Source organism: Xiphophorus maculatus, chromosome 9 (genome assembly GCF_002775205.1).
Source record: "Xiphophorus maculatus strain JP 163 A chromosome 9, X_maculatus-5.0-male, whole genome shotgun sequence".
Taxonomy (NCBI): Eukaryota; Metazoa; Chordata; class Actinopteri; order Cyprinodontiformes; family Poeciliidae; genus Xiphophorus; species Xiphophorus maculatus.
The window spans coordinates 23,930,820-23,950,398 of NC_036451.1; the positions used below are offsets into that span (position 1 = coordinate 23,930,820).

General features: G+C 41.0%; 1 protein-coding gene across 2 annotated transcripts; it reads left to right on the top strand.

Annotated features, from left to right (window-relative positions):
* The first annotated feature begins 86 nt into the window (after nucleotides 1–86).
* On the top strand, nucleotides 87–17,753 carry LOC102226600 (sodium-dependent phosphate transport protein 2B-like). Of its 2 annotated transcripts, none has more exons than XM_014473979.2 (13): nucleotides 87–1,330; nucleotides 12,705–12,752; nucleotides 12,845–12,976; nucleotides 13,073–13,201; nucleotides 13,338–13,481; nucleotides 14,507–14,618; nucleotides 14,700–14,895; nucleotides 14,977–15,072; nucleotides 15,328–15,439; nucleotides 15,886–16,053; nucleotides 16,318–16,434; nucleotides 16,516–16,640; nucleotides 16,803–17,753. In XM_014473979.2, exons 2-13 carry the CDS (start codon nucleotides 12,707–12,709, stop codon nucleotides 17,349–17,351), a joined length of 1,926 nt encoding a protein of 641 aa, XP_014329465.2. In that variant the 5' UTR covers nucleotides 87–1,330; nucleotides 12,705–12,706; the 3' UTR covers nucleotides 17,352–17,753. The 2 variants fall into 2 exon arrangements, with proteins under 2 accessions (XP_014329465.2, XP_023195464.1); XM_023339696.1 differs by lacking the exon at nucleotides 87–1,330 and adding an exon at nucleotides 11,483–11,553.
* Nucleotides 17,754–19,579: the final 1,826 nt, after the last annotated feature.

Sequence of the window (19,579 nt, forward strand, 5' to 3'; positions counted from 1 at the left end):
AGTATGTTAACCGGTCAGCTGCCACATCCGTTTGCTGGCATCACAAAGTTTAATGCCGCAGTTTTTCGTCAAACCCTCTCCTAAAAAATCCAGAGCTGGTGTATGCAGCTTCCCAGGCTGCTCTACCTCTCAACACTCCATGACTCCTTGCTGTGTGATAAAACAAGAGATGGATGACCGACCGACCGCCGGTGCGGTGGGTGGAGGACTCATGAGTCAGGAGAGTCTATCAATCACCGCCAAGGTCAAGCAAATGTCTGTGCAGGTGAACGGACTGTCTGATGCCTTCAGGCAAAGAGAAAGAAAGAAAGAAAGAAAGAAAGAAAGAAAGAAAGAAAGAAAGAAAGAAAGAAAGAAAGAAAGAAAGAAAGAAAGAAAGAAAGAAAGAAAGAAAGAAAGAAAGCTGCAGGGCCTCTTCTCAGACCAGATAAATTGCAGCAAACGGGTTACCTTGACAGAGAGACAAGCTGATTTTCCCACATGAGCTTGTAGCTTGAGACAAAAAAATTTAGATTTTAAGGTATTACGAATAACAAACTCACAGGCTTGGGAAGATTGAGGGGAATTTCAGCGCTCTTTTCTTTTCTAACAATAATCAGACACAAGTACGGAAGTACTTTGACGTCAGTAAAGGCTGAAATAATAACGGCGTCTTTCTCGCACAGTATTCAAATCTACAGAACTCGGTCACAGTTTGTCACGTTGCTGATGTATTTGATTCAGATTTCATTTGAGACAGCTGGGCACCAATGAACACGGAAATAAAAGTAAAAACTTTTGTGGGGCCTCAACCCTTTTCCTGAGCTGTGGTCGGCTGTAGTGCACAGCCGCAGATCCTCACTGAGCTCCCTTTGCTTCAGCCGTTACTCGTCACCACAAATTGACTGCGGGACGCTTCCTGTTTATCACCTGCTATGTCGATGAAAACAGCTGCTCCCAGTTAATCGGGGTTGTGGTTAGGATACTTTAGGTCAGCAAGGACGATTTGGAAGGTTGTAGAACCTTGGATTCTCCCACAAACTCAAACCAGTCTGGAATGGGAAATTCCAGAAATTGTTTGTTTGTTGTTTTGTTTTTAGCATAGATCACCGGTTCATTGCAGTATCACATTTTCACATAATTTAAATATACTTTGTAGTTAAGTTTAAAGATTTCTTTAAATCTAAATCTGCCAGGGTTATGAATTATTCTGGACGTTGTTGTATGTGTTAGGCTTAGCTTCAAATGAAGCTGCTGAACTGACTTTTTCTTTGCATATACTTCTGCCTCCATCTGCTGGTAGATGATGGAACTACACAGAAGAAGACGCTGAACAAACACACTGCAAAAAGTGAGTTTTTGTAAAATATCACACACATAGGACAAGTTTTTTCTGTGTGTGTTTGCTTCTGCTGGTTGCGCGGAGGCGCAAGAATACAAACGCAGGTCGTGACGTGAAATGTTACAGCGTCTGTTTAAAACTAATGAATGTTTACACAGTATTTTCCAGCAGTGCAGTTGTACAATCTTTGCACATCTTAATTACAAAATCTTTTAAGCAAACCACAAACAGGAGCCTTAAAGTAGCAGAAACACTGGATTAATTACATTTTTCTCTAACTAAACTCTTAATGAAACACTTGATGAAAATTCTCACTGTCAGCCAGGATCACAGCGTTGCAGCCGAGACAGATTTTTATCGTTCATGTTCCTCACGAAGCTTCGACAGGAAGGTTTCAGCAGCTTTCTGCCCTCTAAATGTGTCCAGACGCCATAATACGACTTGAATCTTTTTACATCTGGTCACATTAGCCACGAGCTTTAATTTACTTTGGTAGAATTTTACTGTTTTACTTTCTTTTCATTTTTGCTTATAGTAAATCTAAAAATATGGCGTGCATTTAGTCTGATATCCAAAATAAAATCCAAAGAAGCTGAACTATCTTCAGGGCCGTATTTCGGAAAACAAATTCAGAGTAGAACGCAGTTACTCTGAATAAACGCACACATGACCTTTGGACAAATTAATAACTGTCAAGTTAGCTGTAATGCTCATAACCATTTAGGCCATAGCACAACGTTTTTATTTATTTTTTATCGATCATTTGTAAAACTATATTTTACAAAATGGCAAAGCTGTAAATATAATACACATGTGCGTCACAATAATATATTAGATTTATTCACTTTTTAGTAATATGTTAATTTATTCAGGGGTGTGAAGCTATGTTTTGTAGTAACCGTGTTTTTCAAGGAGGTTTTGGATCAAAACAATTTCAAGATGTTTTAGAAATCAGTTCTTTTATTGGATGCAAACGGGGCTCCGGATTTTCATAGTCAAGTTAGCTTTGTTAGTTAAGCTTGAGCGCGAGTATGTCAGAAGCCTTCATCAATGGACGGCAGAAAATGCGATTCACCACGGCAACGGGAGGAAGAGGAAGCTTCAAAGTTTCTTTCTCTTTAATGACAGCAAAGGAAAAAATATCAAAACATATTTAACAAAAACAAAAACACAGCAAAACGGCAAGAGTTAGAGTGGAAGAGACAAAGTCAACGTGTGTGTGTGATTTGATATAGAGCTAAAGTTTTATTCTCTACACTTCACTTGCTTAATAAAAAAACAAACAATGGGGGGGGATTTATTTGATTGAAGAAAATATTACTCTATTTTGACTTGCGAGCAATGAAGAACGCTTAATAAAAATGAAAGGAGTCAGATTGTGACTGGGTCCCGACGGAGGGACGGCCATCTAAAAAGCAAAACTGAGCAATTCATGATGGATGGAGAGAAATAAAAGAGAAAGAGAATAGCTTTCATCAAGAACACCTGCCAGGGACTGAACCCCAGTGCCCCACATGACGGGTGGAGACGCTAACCGCTGAAGCTAACGTGGACTTCATTAGATGATTAAATGTATGAATGATAGCTTCGCATCCAGCTCACAGGAAACGCTGCCACAGTATCATTCCTGACCGCATCCTGTTGGCATTAATGTGAAGAGCAGCACAAATAATTTGTCCAGCTCGTGTCACGCGAGCGATGTGCGCGGTGTCATCTTATTGAGATAAATTATTGACCGTGGCGAAAAAAGCGGCAACACAAGGAGAAGTGGAAAATGGACGCGAAGGCCTCAGAGGTTTTAATGGGGAACATTAGTGAGCCTTCAACTTCTCACAGTTAAATATGTTGTGCCAAAAAGTGTGGCACAGGTGGAAAAATCAACTGTTGGTTATGAACCTTATGCTAGCGAGTCATTGCTGAAACCAACCACAAGAGGTCGTGTTTGCAGTTTGAAAACAAGGCCTGAGAGGGAGACAGCACACATAAGTGATCAAAACTCAACAGTAATTATTGCTTTGACAACTCAAATCAAAGCATGGTTACAATGGCCCAGTCAAAGTATAGGCAGAAAATAAAAAATGATAATCTGGTAATCTGGGATTGAGTCTGGTGTTTACAGACACTTTCCATTCGATCAGACTGAGTTTGAGCTTCTTTTTTTTTATTTGAAAAGAAGGTACAAAGTATTAGCTCAGAAAAAAAAACACAGCTGTCAGCAGGGCTGGAAAATAAATCAATAACAATATATATTGCGATAGACACATGATCAGTATCTGCAGATTATAATGTCTGATTGAATGTTCAATAATTCCGCTGAATTCCGAGCTAGAACCGCACAGCATTCTGGGGGATGTAGGCAGAGTAAAGACTTTAGCCGCTCAAACGCTCAAGGAAAGCTAAGCAAAGCTGAGTGGCATCAACTAACTCAGTTTGTCTTTGGTCACCTAGCAACAACCTGTTGAGAAGCTCGCGCAGTAGCAATTTCATATTTCGCCACCATGCCTCATAACTGCTTAAAAATAATTTTAAAAAATAATGGAGTGAAAACTGGATGACACATGAAAGATCACACCACCAGTGTGGCAGAATTTTATAAATTTAAATTAAAAAAACTAATCAATAATTATCGATTTTGACAGATATGAAACGCTTGTATTGCGATGCGTTTGAGTCATTTTGTCCGTCCCTACGTCAGCACTTGGAAAACCGAGCGTCTGTTTCCCCACACTCTAGGCTCCATTTTGTGGAACCCTAATTAAAATACAAGGAAGTTTATCGTTTTTATGTTAAATGAGTGTGAAAAATCTACTTTTCTAAACGTGAGCTGCTTTTCGAGAGCTCTGTTTTAGTCTATAATGCCCGAAATGGAACTGTGTCCATCTGAGGGCCGCAGAACAGAACTCGGTTCACCGGGATACGCTTTTAGCAGCATGTCCTCTCTCCGATAAATAACTGTCGTACTTCTGAGTTAGTTGAAAGGATTCTTCTGGGCCAACACGTTGCCAAATGTTACCCCCCAAAAAAACTCCAGCAAACCGAGCCTCGAAACACAAAAAGGCAGAGTCGTTGTTGTCATTACTACATTCCCTCGGTGGCCATTTAAAGCTGTTTTTGTTCTCGTTTTGTTTTTCCGGTTCGGCCTCTTAGGACAGCGGAAGATAAAAGCGTCAGAAACACGCCGACCTCCTCGCCTCCATCTCTGGTCATTTCTGGGTCAGCCTGATTGGAACCTCGGTGGTTGCTCCGCCACCCGCAGGGATTCAGCCAGTTTGGACGAGCTCCACCAGCCGCGGTTTTATGGTTTTACTGCGCGGCCCACCCACGCACGGCGTGTGTGTAGTACTACAGGGCTGGCCGTCCCCGGCTGGAACACGCGGGCGAAAACCGTTTGACCCTCTGTGGACTGTGCCAGCATGGCAACGCGGCAAAAACAGCTCAGCCTCCCCGGCAGGCAATCATTGACTTACATTCGATAACTGCACGAAAATAAAACGGAGAATGTCCAGAACTCATTTGGAACTGTGTGGGGGGAATGAACGCATGATTATGTGGGTGGAGAGGCGGTGAAAGCAGCATTCCAAAGGTCAAAGGTAAGCCTGGACTGATCCTCTTCCATCATCTGTGGGTCTTCCCGAAGTCACATGGAGGAAAAAGTGCTGCCTCCATTCTGATGGGTTAGTCAATAAATAACCGAGGTAATTGTAAAAATGTCGTTTTAGGTGGCTCTTTATGTTTAATTGGTTCGCAACACACGGGGCTGTCAGTCGTCCTCCCGCCACGTTACTGCGAAGGCTACGAAAAGGTCAAGGCTGGGTGGGGGAGGGAGGGAAAATGAAAGCTTTGAAGAGAATCAAAACGCCCATTACGAGACGGCTCTACTGTCACTGCACAGAAGCTGCTGCTCTGGGAATCGGTACATACGGGCAATTATCAGAGAGATAAATAAAAGATATTGAATCAATGTTCAGCTAGAGATTGAGGGCTCCACCTTGCGTGTATCTCCGTTATCCGTGCAGCTAATAAAGTCACTTAGAATTGTGCCCCATAAAAATCCAGCAATGGTAATAAAGTTGTGAACTACAACAGGACGCATTTGTCAAGCATTGATTTTTATAAACAATTGTACATTTCTTGAACATTTTCACTTTTTGTTACATTACAGTCGCAAGACGTCATGTATTTTGTTGGGATTTAATGTGAAAGACCAACACAAAGCAGCACATAGTTGGTCTATCACACAAAGTGCTCTTATATATATATATATACAGTATATATATAATCTAATACTTGTATCTGTAGAAGTCACATGGAGAGACCGCGTGCTACGCCAACGCATAATAAAGACAAAGAAAACTTGACTTTCAAAGTTCTTCATAATTATTAATCTGAAAAGTGTGGCATGTATTTATTTCTCCCCTCCTGAATACGCCCAAGAAAATCCAACGCACCCAATTTTCTGTAGAATTTAATACAGACATGGTCGACATGGACATAAAGTCTCATCACGATATTTTGTGGTAATATTGCGATCACGATAAAAGTGACGATAAGAAGTGTTAATTCCATCTCTTTTTGGTGACCGTTACGACCGTGACTGTGTTTCACAGTAATTGTAGTCCCTCAAAACACAAATACAGCTCCTGGGAAAACATTCCCATTTGTATTGCGCTTAATCACATTTCCACACTTGTTGATACTTCAATTGAAGAGTCTGCAAATAGCGAAAATGTCAATCCGCACATTACAGCCAGTTCTGCAGAGGGGATTTTTTTTCAACATTTCATTGTGATTTATCGTGACAACAATAAATCACAATTCTTATCATGACAAGTACCGTATCACTATCAATGACCGTCGATAAAATAAACGCCCAACTCTAATTTCATATCAGTTTTCCGACGTTAGAGAACATTAGCAAACACACAGAGTCATGAACGGCAAGAAGCACAGCAGACAGAAAAAGACGTGGAAGAGTTTAATGCCGTTTGGTTGGACAACAATATACCAAGCTTCAAACATCTCACAGAAAACTGTCCAATCCATCATATGAACATAAAGATGCTCACATGTCTGGGTTGTGGTCCCAATGTCGATCGCGAAGCACCAACCTGATGACTTAGATATTATGTCAAGATTATTACCAGATGGTTTACATTTGACGCTTTCTGAAAAACACATTGGAGTTTAATGCTCATACTATTTTATGTGCCTTAATGCATTGTCACGTATGCATTGGGTAATTATTAACACTGAAACTGTTATTATTATTATTATTAACACAGAAGGCGATCACCTTTAGATATGCGTGTGAAACGTCTTTTAATTAAACAAGTGAAGTGTTCATAGTTGGCATCTGAAAACAGAAATATTCTATGGAATAATATTAGGCGAGCACGGCTATATTTAATTCTCACACTGCCTTTTCGAATGCTCGGTATCAACTTAAACGTTTGTTTTTGGTATGTGTTTCACGCAGGAAGATCATTACTGGTGCACCTATTGAACAATTCAGGGATTTTGAGCTTCATCAAACACTGCTGGAATTAACCTCAATAATATTCATTAAGATATGAACTGCTTCTAACCTACTTCGCAGGACTTCACTTGTAATATCCACGGAAATCTGGGTTTTAAAACTTAAATTGATTTATTTGGTTTTTTTTTTATTTTTTTAATCCCTAACATTGTCTATTGCAGTAAACATTTCTCCTCTTTACCCAGTCACAAGACCCAAGCAACATTTTTAATCTCATGTTTTGGTTCCACAGTGTCTTGAACCTGTTTGTTTATGACACTTGACCCGAATGAACGAGGCTCATCTGCTTCTGTTAAAATGCTGTGGTGGTGTTTTTTTAGACATCAGTTAAAACGAGGCGGGATTACACTTTCCTCTCTTGCTCATGGCTAGAGGACCTGATTTTTTGTTTCAGTCTTGAAGTTTTTCCATGTTTAGGATAAGTTTGGCCCTTTGTGTGGAGATTGTTGCTAAACGCTAAGCGTCATCCGGTTGGATTTCATCAATTAGTAATATCTTTCATAGAGACAGGTTTCCTCTGATAATGTTTCGGATATGGTCCGGCACATGTACGCTGGGAAGGATTCACACCATTTGAACTATTTCATAGTTTGTCATTTTGTATGCAACAGACTAACATGCAGTAGTTTGCAAAAGTATTCATACCCTTGAACTTTTCCTCGCTTTTTAGTGTTTTATTTGTTTAAAAAAAAAAAAAAGAAGTGTTGAATTATGTATAATTTTCTTTCTACTTTATTATTGTGTACCACTTTGTGTTGGTCGTCCACATAAAACTCCAATGAAATATTTTTCTGTCTGTGACAAAATATGTAAATGGGTGCTAAGTTGTGAAAAAAAACAATACATAGTATTGTACAATTTTCCACAACAATCTTAAGGTTTTGCACGATTCCTGCTCCCGAAAGGCATACCTTCCTAGCTTTTTCTTCCATTTTTTTTTTTCTTTTTCGAAACCGCTAAAGATGAGTCCGACTTTCATAAAATTGTCGCTCTGTCTGCATGTTCAATGTGGTTCTCCTACCAGAAACCTCTGCCCCCGTCTCCAGTCTTCCGCAGCGTCTCTAACAGGATTGCATTTAGCTCGGCCCGTCATCCGCTCTACTCTGAGCGGCTCCGCCGCACGCTCCGGGGCCATCAGAGTAAGAGGAAGCAAAATACAAATATTAGAATTATACACTCATTTTTTTGCTGCCAATGTCACATGAAATCGAAATAATCCCCAGTGAAGTTTGAGGCTGTGGACATGGGGAGGGGGGGGGGAAGAAAAAAAAAAGTGAGATAAAGTTCAAGGAGTTTGGACAATGTTGTTACCTACAGGAGCTAAACGCAGCCTTACAAAACAAACAGGGAGACATATTTTTAGTCCATGCGTCATGTCTCTACTTCATCTGCTACTCAGGACACACCTCATGACTTTTTTTTATTTTTTTTTCCTTGTAGATATCTTGTAATCATCCTCATGTGTCCCTGTAGAGTTCGTCTTCTTTGGTCTATTAACATTATGGGAGGGTAAAAGGGGAGATTTTGTGATTATGTAATAGGTTTTATGAGATCATACAACCTAATTTGAATTTTTTTTTTTTTTTTTTAACGTCTAACCCATACCATAATATTTCTTCTAGACTCTGCCTCTAGTTGCAGAATGCACTCATCTGATTGGTAGTTTAGGTCAGCACTGGGTAATCATTGATTTCTGGTCGTGAGCTATTGTTTTGAAGCTATAAGATGGGGGGGGGGGGAAGCAAAACAAAACCAATCACATACTGTGTTTAAGCCCCAAATACAGCAAGATTAGTTTATTTTGATGATCCATTCAGGCACGTCTGGAGTCTTTTGACTCGTGTTTGTTGCTCTCACAGTGTGGAGAAATTATTTTTATTGAAAACTGATACACATATGTAAAGCCTGGCGTTTTTGCAAAACAAGCGAGTTGTGTGGAAGAGCCAAACCAGAATCGGTAGCAACATTACTGCATCATAATAATCACAGCATTCATTTGAAAATAATTTTTTGTCTATTTAATACATAAATGTATATATACATTTTTATTAATCTTATGTCAGATGTGCAGAGTTTTGTTTTTTTTCCCCCCTTCAACTCTGTGAAGTCGTTTTATTGACGCCACACTAAATTTATCATGATTATTTTACAGCATTTTGGGAGTAGCTGAAACACGACCTGGGTTTAATCATTCACTTATATACACAGCTTTTATTTCAGATGTAAAACGGGTTGTTGTTGCAGTCCTATCGACGCAGTATCTCACTATGAGCATAAGACAAATTCAGGGAGCTATAAACATATGTGTGTGTGTGTGTGTGTGTGTGTTGTTAGCTAGTGTGTGTTCTGAAACAGTGCAGTGAAAATAGTATTTTTAAACTTCCTGATTTCTTCTGTTTGTGATGTTTTGTCACACTTAATGTTTGAAATTACACAAAAAAAATCAGATTATTCGTCTGTATCTCATTCAGATTTAATTCCAGACTTTGACTATGCCCCTCAAATCTTTCCCTTATTTTTTTTTCCTTTAGTCATTCAGCTGTTGTCCTACTTTAAAACCCAAGTTTAATTAGACTTTAGGTCACAAACTGATGGACATTCTTCTTTCTGTGTTGTTCTATTCATTTTTCTAAAATATTCACTGAACGGTTATACAACACAAACAAAAGGTGAATATCTTCTATTTAAAGACACACGTTCAGATAGTGGGGGCAGGGAGGTTTATGGCTTTTGACCTTTGAAAGATATGCGGTGTGACATTAGGCTTAGTTTGGCCACGAATAAATGCCGAATGCAGTTATTAACAAAGTTAGTTACTAGATCAAATTTATCAAGGGCACCAGCTGATTATGAGGAAAGAACAGCCAAATAGTTTCAGCCTCGGAATGAATACCTGCCTGCTCAGGCTGCGGCGTTAAAATACAACAGATGAAGGACTTGAGTTTATCTCCGACGTTCGCCGGATCAGAGACAGCGTCTCTGCTTAAGGAATCCATCATTTAAAGATTCCTTCAAGATTTCAAATAAGCCGAAACAATTCTGGCTCGTTTCTCAGCCAGAATTCAGTCACCGAGACGGTAGACGGAATATTTACTTTGGATCCAGATTTATACATCTCCCTTCGGCAAGCAAAAAAGAAAAAAAGTTTCCTGTGGTGCCGGATAAAGGGACGGCTTCCTTCAGGGCAGAGTTTTTTTTTTATCAAAAAACATGATGTTTGTGCAAAGTTCTCCTCTTGCCTTTAGAACCGAAAGGTTATTGCAGTGCATTCTGGGATTAATATTCAAGTCAGGTTTATTTGTACAGTGCAGCACATTTCAGCAACAAGACAGTTGAAAGTGCTTCACGCCGTAAAAGTCAATTCTGAAACAAGCGATTAACATTACAATTTTGTCAAAATCATCAAGCAAATACACAACAGATACATTTGTCCAATGTTCCAGTTATTATTAATCAACTGTAAACTGCTGGGTTGTTAGGCTTGATTTAAAGGAGCTCAGTGTTTCAGCGGGTTTGCAGTTTTCTGGACGTTTGTTCCAGATTTGCGGCGCATAGAAGCTGAATGCTCCGCCTCCAATGTTTGGTTCTGGTTCTGATGCAGGACCAGGAGACCTGAGAGGTCTGGAAGGTTGATACAGCAGCAGAACTTTAATGTGTTGTGGTGCTAAACTGTTCAGTGATTTATAAACTAACAGCAGCATTTTAAAGTTTATTCTCTGAGCTTATAAAAATAAGGTTTTCTTACACTGACCTACTTATTTGCGGTATTCCTCATCTGTTCTTTTATTTTCTCCAAATCGGCCAATGATATGTTGCTTTTGAGATCATTAAGCCAGCTTCGTGGTTTTTTTTTAGTTCTTTTTTTTTTTTTTCCACTGCTGTGTTTATTCTCAGCTATCCAAGACGTGTGGTTAATTATACATTTTATTTAACAAGGAGGTGGATTATATTTTCACATAAGAGCCACACTGGTCTGGACAGCTTTTTATGCTCAAATTAAAAATGATTGTATTTAATCGGTTTTTCTTTGCCTTCTTCTTCGAAGTGTGAGCACAATAAAAAACTGCGGAAATCTTTAAGGCAGCATCTTGACCGCATGCTTGTTTAGAAATAATAAATGTATAATGAAAAGCAATTGTTTCATAAGCCAAGTCACTGCAGGGAACTCAGCATGTGACCTCTCTCTCAACTTTAAAGGTTTAAAATAGTTCCTTTTCCAGAAACCAGAGGGCAGCTTCCTTTATGACGCCACCTGAGGCTCCAAATGTTTCCAAGCCACACTAAACATTTATAACTGCTCCGTGTTGGTATTTTTAGCCTTATTAAGAGCCAGTAAGGTCCTCCATGAAGGTCATTTTAAGTGAAGAAGATTCAAAGGAAGTTCCTCTGTCAGCAGTGTCAGCGACGTGAGTAACTATTATTAATCAGATTATTGGCTCTGTTATCAGCCAGGCGGCGCACCGTGTAAATGCTGCTGCTGTTGTTGCTGCTGCTGCTGCGGCGCAAAGTTTTTTTTTTTTTTTTCCCCTACTCGTACTCTGGCCCAAGGTGCGCGACCTTTGAACCGAGCGCGGCGGGCGGGCGGGCGCGCGCGCGCCGCAGCTGGCTCTATAAAGGCGGCGCGGCGCGTGGGAGCAAAGCGTCAGGTAACCCAGGTGAACACGGCGGCTCCGGACACACAGGCGCTCATCTGCAGGTGAGTAGGTTCCCCCGTTTGACACCGAGACGAAACGGGCTTAAGGCGTTTAGAAAAGGAAACTTCCTTATTTACGATTCTGAGCTGAAGAGGTGCACCTGCGTTTTGGAAATAAACGCGAGTTTTTGTGATTGTTTTTGGGTTGTTGTTGTTTTTAATCTCTGTCTGTTTCAACATAAAGAGCCTTTTGTATCTCATACTCCTGAAGTTGTCAGGCTTTTTACTCTTGAATCGATCATAACTGAATCATTCTTCTTTAAATCAAAGTTCAGGTTACTGATTTAAAATGGGTCTCGTTATTATTATTATTATTATTTTTATTTTTATTTTGTAAATTAATTGTAGTTAAACGTCATAATTAACCATTAAGGAAACTCTCACACTTTGTGACAACCAACCCCAAAGCAATGTCGGTCATCCCTATTTGTAAGATGTTTCAGTAGAAATTGTGATTTCTTTCCATTGTAAATCAGTCTGACTGGTGACAGATTTTTTTTTTTTTTTTATGTGAACAGATTGTCCTTCTTTCCTCCAGAAAAAATATTTTTAAAGAGTTGAATTTATTTAGAAAATTGACCGAGATAAGCACCAGCACGTTTTGATGGCATTTAGACACCATTATAGAAATTAGTACAAATATCTTTTCACTTTAAAAAAAACCAAAAAAACAATGTTTGTGGTGGTAGGGCTTTATATGTAAATCTTCCCGATTCATAATAAAAACGAGTCAAAATCTGAATCAGAAAGTCAACTCTCAAAGATCAACCAAACTATTGGAAAAGCAGTATTGGAACATTTTGCTCCCAAAAAACCCCCCATCTATTTATAACTTTAAATTTAGATTTTTCCAGAAAAAAACATGAGTGCCTTTAATAGTGGACACCTGGCTAACAGCATGAAAGACAACTTGTGAAAATGACTAAATCACCTCGTCTGGATTTTTTTTTAATGTTATGTTATGTTATGTTGTTATGTTTCACAAAACAACCACTGCCAGCTCAGCAGGTTTTCGTATCGCTCTGTAGCGTGGCATTAACAGTCAATGTGACGACCAAAACCCCGGTCGAGCCCTAAAAGTCACATCAGGTCTGCTTTGTGTTTCTTCATTCCTTCGACTTCATTCTTTTAACTTCTCGTCATTTTTCCAACAGTCATGGCTCCGAGACCACAGGAGGGGAACGACTCATCCTCCACCATGAGTAGGCTCTTTTTCTCTTTTCTTTTTTTTTGGATACTTCTAAGCTGTCATTTACACCTGTGTTTTCCAATCCCTCTGTTTGTCTTTCATTAGGTGACAGGTCTAAGGGTAAAGATAAGCAAATGCCACCACCTTACTCCACCTTGGACCTGGAGAATGAGGAGCCTCCTGAGGACGATCCCTGGGATCTCCCAGAACTCAAAGACACCGGGATCAAGTGGTCAGGTGAGGCAGCTGGCCGTCCTCATCCCATTCCTTTTTCTAAAAGCTGACTCTGACTCAGTGTTTTGTTTTGGGGTTTTTTTCTTTCCTGCCGCACAGAGCTGGACACACGAGGGAAGATAATGAGAGTGCTGACTGCCATTGTGAAGCTGATTCTGCTGCTCGGATTACTCTACCTGTTTATTTGCTCGCTGGATGTTCTCAGCTCTGCTTTCCAGCTAGTCGGAGGTGAAAACCAAATTAGTGCCGCGGGTCACTGTGACTCATTGCACATTTGTGTTCTGTATTAGACAATAGGGTGCTTTCGTGGCGTGTAGCCCATGAAGTACTTCACCGTTGAACCTTGAGGTTTGTGTATGTACAGGCAAAGTGGCTGGTGACATCTTCCAGGACAGCGCTGTGTTGTCCAACCCCGTGGCTGGGCTGGTGATCGGGGTGTTAGTCACAGTGCTGGTGCAAAGCTCCAGCACCTCCTCGTCTATTGTGGTCAGCATGGTGTCTTCTGGATGTAAGCAAGACTCTTTACGGACAAGGACCGTCACTATGAGGGTCTCACTGAATGATCATTTTGTGCTAAAATACCTTTTCTCTTAATAGAGTAATGTTGACGTCAGTCAGTAAGGCTGACAGGTAGACGATGCAGTCGGCCGTGTAACACTTTAGGTCATAACCTTGGTTTTGGACCACCATAAATATTTCTAAGCACACACATGTTTAAAAACGTTCTCATTTGTGTGACGCAACAAGTAGTAGAAGACCAACGAGCGCTGTGTTGCTGCATATTTCACACAGCCTGAGAAAAAATTCCATTATTGATTTCGCTTCCTCGGACATCTCATGAAAAGGACTGGAAAGTGGGAAACTTAAATAGCTCTGAAACCGTAACTGTGTAAACTTTGTAAATGGCATAATAACGGCCGAACTGGCTGATTTTAAATTTGAAAAGCCAAGTGAGGAAAAGAACAATTATAAAGTAGAGTTATAAGTTGTTACTTGATTGTTTTGTTTAAATGAAACCTTGTGATAGCATGCTAGCTCTGAAAACACTTGTAGGTCACATGACTACAATCCGGCTTCTGAATCTCAGAACATTGAACTTATTTATCAAACCACAGCTAAGCCAAAAAGTATTCCTCCGATTTATATTTCCTTATTGAATGTGATATTATTATTATTTTTGGAGCAGCCCAGCTCCAAAATAATCTGTTAGAAAATCTGTGGAGCGTTACCGATTAGGATAAGAATGGCTTTCCGACCTGAAAGACCTGAAGCTCAACATCAACATGGAAGCATGCTAAAGGTTTATGCCAAAGATACAACAGTCAGTCAATAATGTAATAACTTACATGATCGTTAAAAAGTTATTGTCAGTGGTTCAAAACTGGACAAATCAGTGCATGATTGATTGCGACGTACCTTGAGACCAAAAACTCAAGATACGTTTTTCTAATTCTTAACTTAGGCCAACAGTAAATGCAAGCATGACAGCAGGATTATTGAGACCCATCAATTAATGCTTCTGCTTTTGTTCAGTGCTGGACGTCAAATCTGCAGTACCGATCATCATGGGGGCCAACATCGGCACGTCGGTCACCAACACCATCGTGGCTGTGATGCAAGCCGGAGACCGAAACGAGTTCCGCAGGTAAACAGGAACCAGGAAGTAATAAAATGCAAAGGGTGACCTCCAGCAAAGTGTTCACCGCATTGCTTTCTTTACTTTTAGGGCGTTCGCTGGCGCCACCGTCCACGACTTCTTCAATTGGCTGTCTGTGATAGTCCTTCTGCCTTTGGAAGCAGCGACGGGCGTCCTCTTCAGACTCACCGACCTCCTGATCAAGTCCTTCAACATCGAGTCTGGAGAGGACGCGCCCGAGTTGCTGAAGGTCATCACGGACCCCCTCACCAGCTCCATCATCCAGGTGACAAAATGAGTCGAGATGGGAGGGTTTGGATGTACTGTTCAAGATTCGGGCAAATGAAACACTTCCTTGTCCTCTCAGCTGGACAAATCGGTGATCACTGACATCGCAACTGGCACTGGCGATGCTAGGAACAAGAGTCTGGTCAAAAGATGGTGCAAGATAGAGAAAAACACGGTAAGAAATCAACAATTGCTGCAGCACATGAAGAAAAATCAGTCGCAAAAATTAGAGTCTTGGAAGGATAATAGAGTCTGTTATCCTTCCTCTAAATCACTGATATTGTCCTTCCCGATCTGTGACCACAGTGATTCCATTGTGTGAGGTCATGTTCTTTAAAAAGAATTAATGTTGCTTGCTATAACAGGAAGATGATTGTCTGCTGCTGGATTGCTTACTGTGTTCCCTCCCTTTTTTTGGGACATGCCTCAGACTTTCTGGAATGCCACCTTGGACAGCTGCCCTGCAGGTTACGTCTGTTGGATGGAGGGAAACCAGACCTGGACTCAGATGAACCAAACATGGACCAACTACCTTGAGAGATGTAATGCCTCCCTGAATGTTTTGTCTTTCTTCCCTTCTTTTTTGGGGGGTGGTTGAAGGACTACTACAAAGCAATCAGGACAACCTGATCCACTAAAGCTCAGTGAAACGTAAGCGGGCCATTTGGCCAAAACAAGGCTCCTCTGATGTCTGGACAATGCCAACCTTTGAGATGCTGCAGTGTCTCGGTTTATGCCCCGGCTTCAGTGTCTATCTTGCTGAATAAGTCTTTTCATGCAGCCTTTCTCCAGCACAAGTCCTTTACATGGATCACTTACTCAAAGTATTCTGCTCACTCTTAAAGTAAATCACTTGTTTGGCTTTGTGTGCTTCATTCTTACCGCGTCCTTTTGCGCAAAACACACTTCCAGTCGTCTCAGAAGCTTGAAACGTCTAAGAGAGTTTACAGTGAGGTCGCTCATTGTAAATGTTGACACTTATTTGCAGGCAAGCACATCTTCGCCTACGCTGAGTTGCCAGACCTCGCCATAGGCCTGATTCTGCTGGCGCTCTCTCTGCTCGTCCTCTGCACCTGCCTCATCCTCATCGTCAAGCTGCTCAACTCTATGCTCAAAGGACAAGTGGCTGTGGTCATCAAGAAAGTGCTCAACACAGGTACAGACATTAAGCACTACACGTTCACATGCTTTCTGAAGCCTGTTTGATAGTCAGCGCACCTGCGTCGTCGTGGTGATGCTTGATGAGCAGCACAGGCACAGCCCTCCTGTTGCTCCTGGCTGGACTCCAGGTCCAACAGTACTGGAGCGTCGCTCAGAGAGCTCAGGCACAAATTCTGTTTTGTACGAGTACTTTTCTTTTTTTGTGGTAGTCATCATATGCTACCAGCTCATTAGATCCAAACTTGTTGTTCTGTTCCAGACTTCCCCTTCCCCTTTGGTTGGGTTACTGGCTACATCGCAATTTTGGTGGGAGCCGGGATGACCTTCATTGTTCAGAGCAGCTCCGTCTTCACATCGGCTATAACACCTCTTGTCGGTAAGTCGCCTCGGATCCACTTAAATTCTTTTTGTTTGATTTTACATCCAGACTTAAATCTTGTCTGTCTTCATTTGCCAGGTATTGGTGTCATTTCCCTTGAGAGAGCTTACCCGCTGACCCTGGGGTCGAACATCGGTACAACAACAACCGCCATACTGGCCGCAATGGCTAGCACTGGAGATAAGTTAGGCAACTCGCTGCAGGTATGTAGTAATGTAGTTACTTGATTGTGCTTTAAAAAGGCACAATGTGGCTGGAAAACGCATAATACCGCCCCTCTAGTCAGCTTCTCACGCTTATTTTGTGCTTTATATCGCTTATTTGTTAAGACGTGTATGTAATGTGCGTGTTCTCTTCTTGCCTAGATTGCACTTTGCCACTTCTTCTTCAACATCATGGGTATCCTCCTGTGGTATCCAATCCCCTTCATGCGGGTGCCCATCAGATTAGCCAGAGGCCTGGGGAACAAAACCGCCAAATACCGCTGGTTTGCAGCTCTCTACCTCTTCCTGTGCTTCTTAGTGTTCCCCCTGGCCGTGTTTGGACTGTCCATAGCCGGCTGGCAGATCCTGGTCGGCGTCGGCGTGCCCATCGCGGCCCTCGCCATATTCGTGATCGTCATCAACGTGATGCAGTCGCGATGCGCCCGCTTCTTGCCCAAGTTCCTCCGCAACTGGGACTTCCTGCCCCGGCCCCTGCACTCCATGGCGCCGTGGGACAAAATGATAACGACCTCCATGTTCCTCTGTGGCAGACACTGCTGCTGCTGCTGCAAGTGCAGCAGCTGCTGCCGAAAGGACGAAGAGGCGGAGGAGATCTCTAGGGCCAGCAGGAAGAGCCTGGCGACGTACGACAACCCCGCCATGTCCAGAGACGAAGAAAAGATGGAGAGCGAGAGAGCGACGCAGTTCTGATTCAATCGCGGGGTTTCCTGTGAGCGGGTGCAATACTTAATGCAACTGTATTCTCGTGACACATTTTGCAATTGCTCATTCCTTCTCAGGTTGTGGAAGGTGTTGATTATCTAATGACAAACTGTAATATACACTGCCTGTTGCCTTGGAGACTACGGACAAAACTGTCACACATTATTTAATGTTTCCAAAATCAATGTACATACCGCCTGTCTTCTATAAGTTCACATATAGGTTTCTGTGAATACAAGCTTTTTTTATTATTTGAAAATTAGTTTCACATCTGAACATTTTGGATTCCAATGTAGCATTTTAAATTCATTATTATTTGCCTATGCTAACACTCAGTATTTAAAACTGTGTAATATTTGTACATTTAAAAAATGGCTATTTTTAAAGTACTACTTTGTCGTCTTTTGAATATGGTTTGTTTGTTATGTTCGTAAATTACAGCTTGCGAAAAAAAAAATTTCTACTCAACATGACATATTTAGCTAATTTGTGGCTGAGCTGACTGAGCTGCTCCAGCAGGTTTCACATGACTGGTGAGGAAGTCACACTGCAAATATCTTAGTACACTTGAAATGAAACAAAACTAACTCACCAGTAACTTTTAAGCAAGATTTAGGAGTTTGCTTAGAGTCAACAAGTACTTAATATTGATGAAAAAGTGCTAGTTCCAATAATTATTCCACTTAATACAAGACATTTCTCCCATGTTATAAGTGAAATAATCTGCTGATGAAACGGATCCTTTTCCATCAATATTAAGGATTTTTTTGTTTAGTTAAAAGAAGCTCCCATATCTCTTGCTGAAGTTACTCGTTAGTTTTGCCTTATTTCAAGTGCGCTAAGAGATTTGCACTAGAAACTAAACCAAAACTACTTGGAAAGACTTGGTGTTTCTGCAGTGTAGCGTTGGTGTGCTGAACGCAGACCCCCAGGGATGAACACATCCCTGAGTTCATTGATGTAAAAACAGGTTTGTAGAGAGATGAGTGTCATTCTGAAACCACGTAATTACAAAGCGACAAAAACATGCAGCTGAATAGGTAGAATTTGTTCTTATTTTACACTAGAGACCATTTTTACATGTAGAGAAGTCGTAATCAATCAATCAAATTTTATTTGTATAGCACATTTCAGCAGCAAGGCATTTCAAAGTGCTTTACATCTTATCAAACACAGAAACACAATGCAATATAGAATCAATAATCAAAACACAACATTAAGTCAAGTTCCATCAATAAATTTGTAATTGATTACATTTCAAATACAATCATAAACGGGTTTTTAGTTGAGATTTAAAAGAAGTCAGTGTTTCAGCTGTTTTACAGTTTTCTGGAAGTTTGTTCCAAATTTGTGGTGCATAGATGCTGAAAGCTGCTTCTCCTCGTTTGGTTCTGGTTCTGGTTCTGGGGATGCAGAGCAGAACCAGAACCGGAAGACCTGAGGGGTCTGGAAGGTTGATACAATAAAAGCATATCTTTAATGTATTGTGGTGCTAAGCCGTTCAGTGATTTATAAACTAACAGTATTTTAAAGTCTATTCTTTGAGCTACAGGGAGCCAGTGGAGGGACTTTAAAACTGGTGTTATATGCTCTATCTTCCTGGTTTTAGTGAGAACGCCAGTAGCAGCATTCTGGATCAGCTGCAGCTGTTTGATTGATTTGTTGGACAGACCTGTGAAGACGCTGTTGCAATAATCAATGCGACTGAAGATGAACGCATGGATGCGTTTCTCTAGATCTTGCTGAGACATTAGTCCTTTAATCCTTGAAATGTTCTTCAGGCGACAGAAGGCCGACTTTGTAACTGTCTTTATGTGGCTCTGGAGGTTCAGGTCAGAGTCCATCACTACTCCCACGTAAAATATATATAGACATAATTCAGGTTTAGATAAGACAAAGGTTGTCAAGTTCTTAAAGTGGTAGTACAGATTTTTTCTCTTTAAAGCTGGGCTTCGGTTGGAAGGTTATGAGCAGTTGGCTTTTTGTCTATAAAATACTCTGTTGGCATATTAGATTTTTATGCAGACTTATAGGAGATTTTGGAGGCTGAAGCCTATTGATAGATAAAGCTGGGGCAATCTAAAAGTACGTCTATGCTTTGCTGAAACCACTGTAACCTTTCACCCCACTTAGGGAAGTTTGGTCAAACTGGCACAGGAGCAAATTAACCATTAGCCAAAATACTGTGAAGGCTAAACAGACTTCAGCAACGCTGC

What these genes read in the sequence shown, in the direction of transcription:
- LOC102226600 (XM_014473979.2), top strand. Translation starts at nt 12,707, where the DNA reads ATGGCTCCGAGACCACAGGAGGGGAACGACTCATCCTCCACCATGA. An exon ending in CAGCATGGTGTCTTCTGGAT is followed by an intron (nt 13,482 to 14,506) that starts GTAAGCAAGACT and finishes GCTTTTGTTCAG; the next exon opens with TGCTGGACGTCAAATCTGCA. An exon ending in GGCTATAACACCTCTTGTCG is followed by an intron (nt 16,435 to 16,515) that starts GTAAGTCGCCTC and finishes TTCATTTGCCAG; the next exon opens with GTATTGGTGTCATTTCCCTT.